Source organism: Lottia gigantea, assembly GCF_000327385.1.
Source record: "Lottia gigantea unplaced genomic scaffold LOTGIsca_387, whole genome shotgun sequence".
NCBI classification, from domain to species: domain Eukaryota; kingdom Metazoa; phylum Mollusca; class Gastropoda; family Lottiidae; genus Lottia; species Lottia gigantea.
The window spans coordinates 61,317-62,670 of NW_008709318.1; the positions used below are offsets into that span (position 1 = coordinate 61,317).

At 43.7% G+C, this 1,354-nt stretch overlaps 1 protein-coding gene across 1 annotated transcript; it reads right to left on the reverse strand.

Moving 5' to 3' along the window:
* On the reverse strand, positions 1-561 carry LOTGIDRAFT_175765 (hypothetical protein; the record flags this gene model as incomplete). The annotated part of the gene is made up of 1 exon (XM_009059343.1): positions 1-561. One exon carries the CDS (start codon positions 559-561, stop codon positions 1-3), a length of 561 nt encoding a protein of 186 aa, XP_009057591.1.
* Between the last annotated feature and the right edge of the window lie 793 nt (positions 562-1,354).

Sequence of the window (1,354 nt, forward strand, 5' to 3'; positions counted from 1 at the left end):
TCAACTTAAATCCATTAATTCTAACATATTGTCTAAACATGTTTCGCCATCTTCAAAAGACAAATAAGGAAAATGGTGATGGGCCCAAGCATGGACTAAACGATCGTTTTCGGTCAGATTAGATTGGAACACCGATAAAGCATGGGGTGACGGTTCGTGGAATTTATGACACAAGTAAAAGAAACAATAATGCCCGCAGACAGAACTTTGATTTCCTTGAATCCTCCGGGTATTGTGACGTAAGGGTCCTTGACGCCGCGCAAAGTCGGCAAAATCTTGGCCATACACTTCTGGGGAACATCCAAACGAGTCGAAGAAATCACAATGGTCTTTTTCGCATACAAAAAGTGTCCAATGTTTTCCAGGCTGGCCTGCGTCGTCGGTATTCACAACGTACGCTGAGGGATAGCGTGTTAGCTGTAAGGTTTGTAATTGATTTCTGGCTAACACGCCTGCAAATTGTTCAGGGATGTGGCAAGCCAATCCTTCCTCCAACTGTGAAGTATACAGAGGTTTACCAATCCACCAGAACTTGGCGGTTGACATCGATTTCCAAGACATTGTCGTATTCGGCAAATAATAGCAAATCGAGTGGATTTTGTGGAGTATTTTCGATTCCAAAGACAAACTTCCTGACGACTTGGGATGAAAATTGGCTTGATCAGCTCCGTGGTCATTGGTCAAATCAAATTCAAAGAGTGTGTAGCCTTTAATATAGTCGTTGTAAGACAAATGCAAATCTTCCTTAGTATTTAATATTCATAATCTTTTCAAATCAAATCTAAATAGGGAGTCGTGGCTTGTTGATGTGTAAAATGGGTGAAATATTCACCCACCACATCACCATTTCTCACTCAAGCTGTAATTTCCAAATTCTACCAAACAATCAACGAAACAAAAACCAGAGTAACCATATCTCTACCAACTGATATGGACACTACACCTGCACCATCTAGAGCTACCACGCTGCCGAACCAAACCCCTAAACGAGCCCGAAGTTCACCTACCCCTAGTCCAGCAGACATAGGTAAACGCTCTCGTAGAGAGGGCACACCCCTTCTCTTTTCACTTTCAGACTCGTCTTCCCCTTCCACACCATCTGAATCTTCACCACGTGATCCAGGATCCGCCAACCTTTCTTCCTTCTGTGCGTTTTTGGACCAGCAAACCACCCCTCAGTCTCCATCCAAGTCGAGACATGTATCCAGACCTTCCCCTCCTCGAACCAGATCCCAGTCCGTTCCCAATGCTACAATTCTAACAACTACCAAACCAGTACCAATCACACCGTCGACGACCAAACCGTATTATCACCAAACCAAGGACAAATCATTATGGAAACTACCTGCTCTAA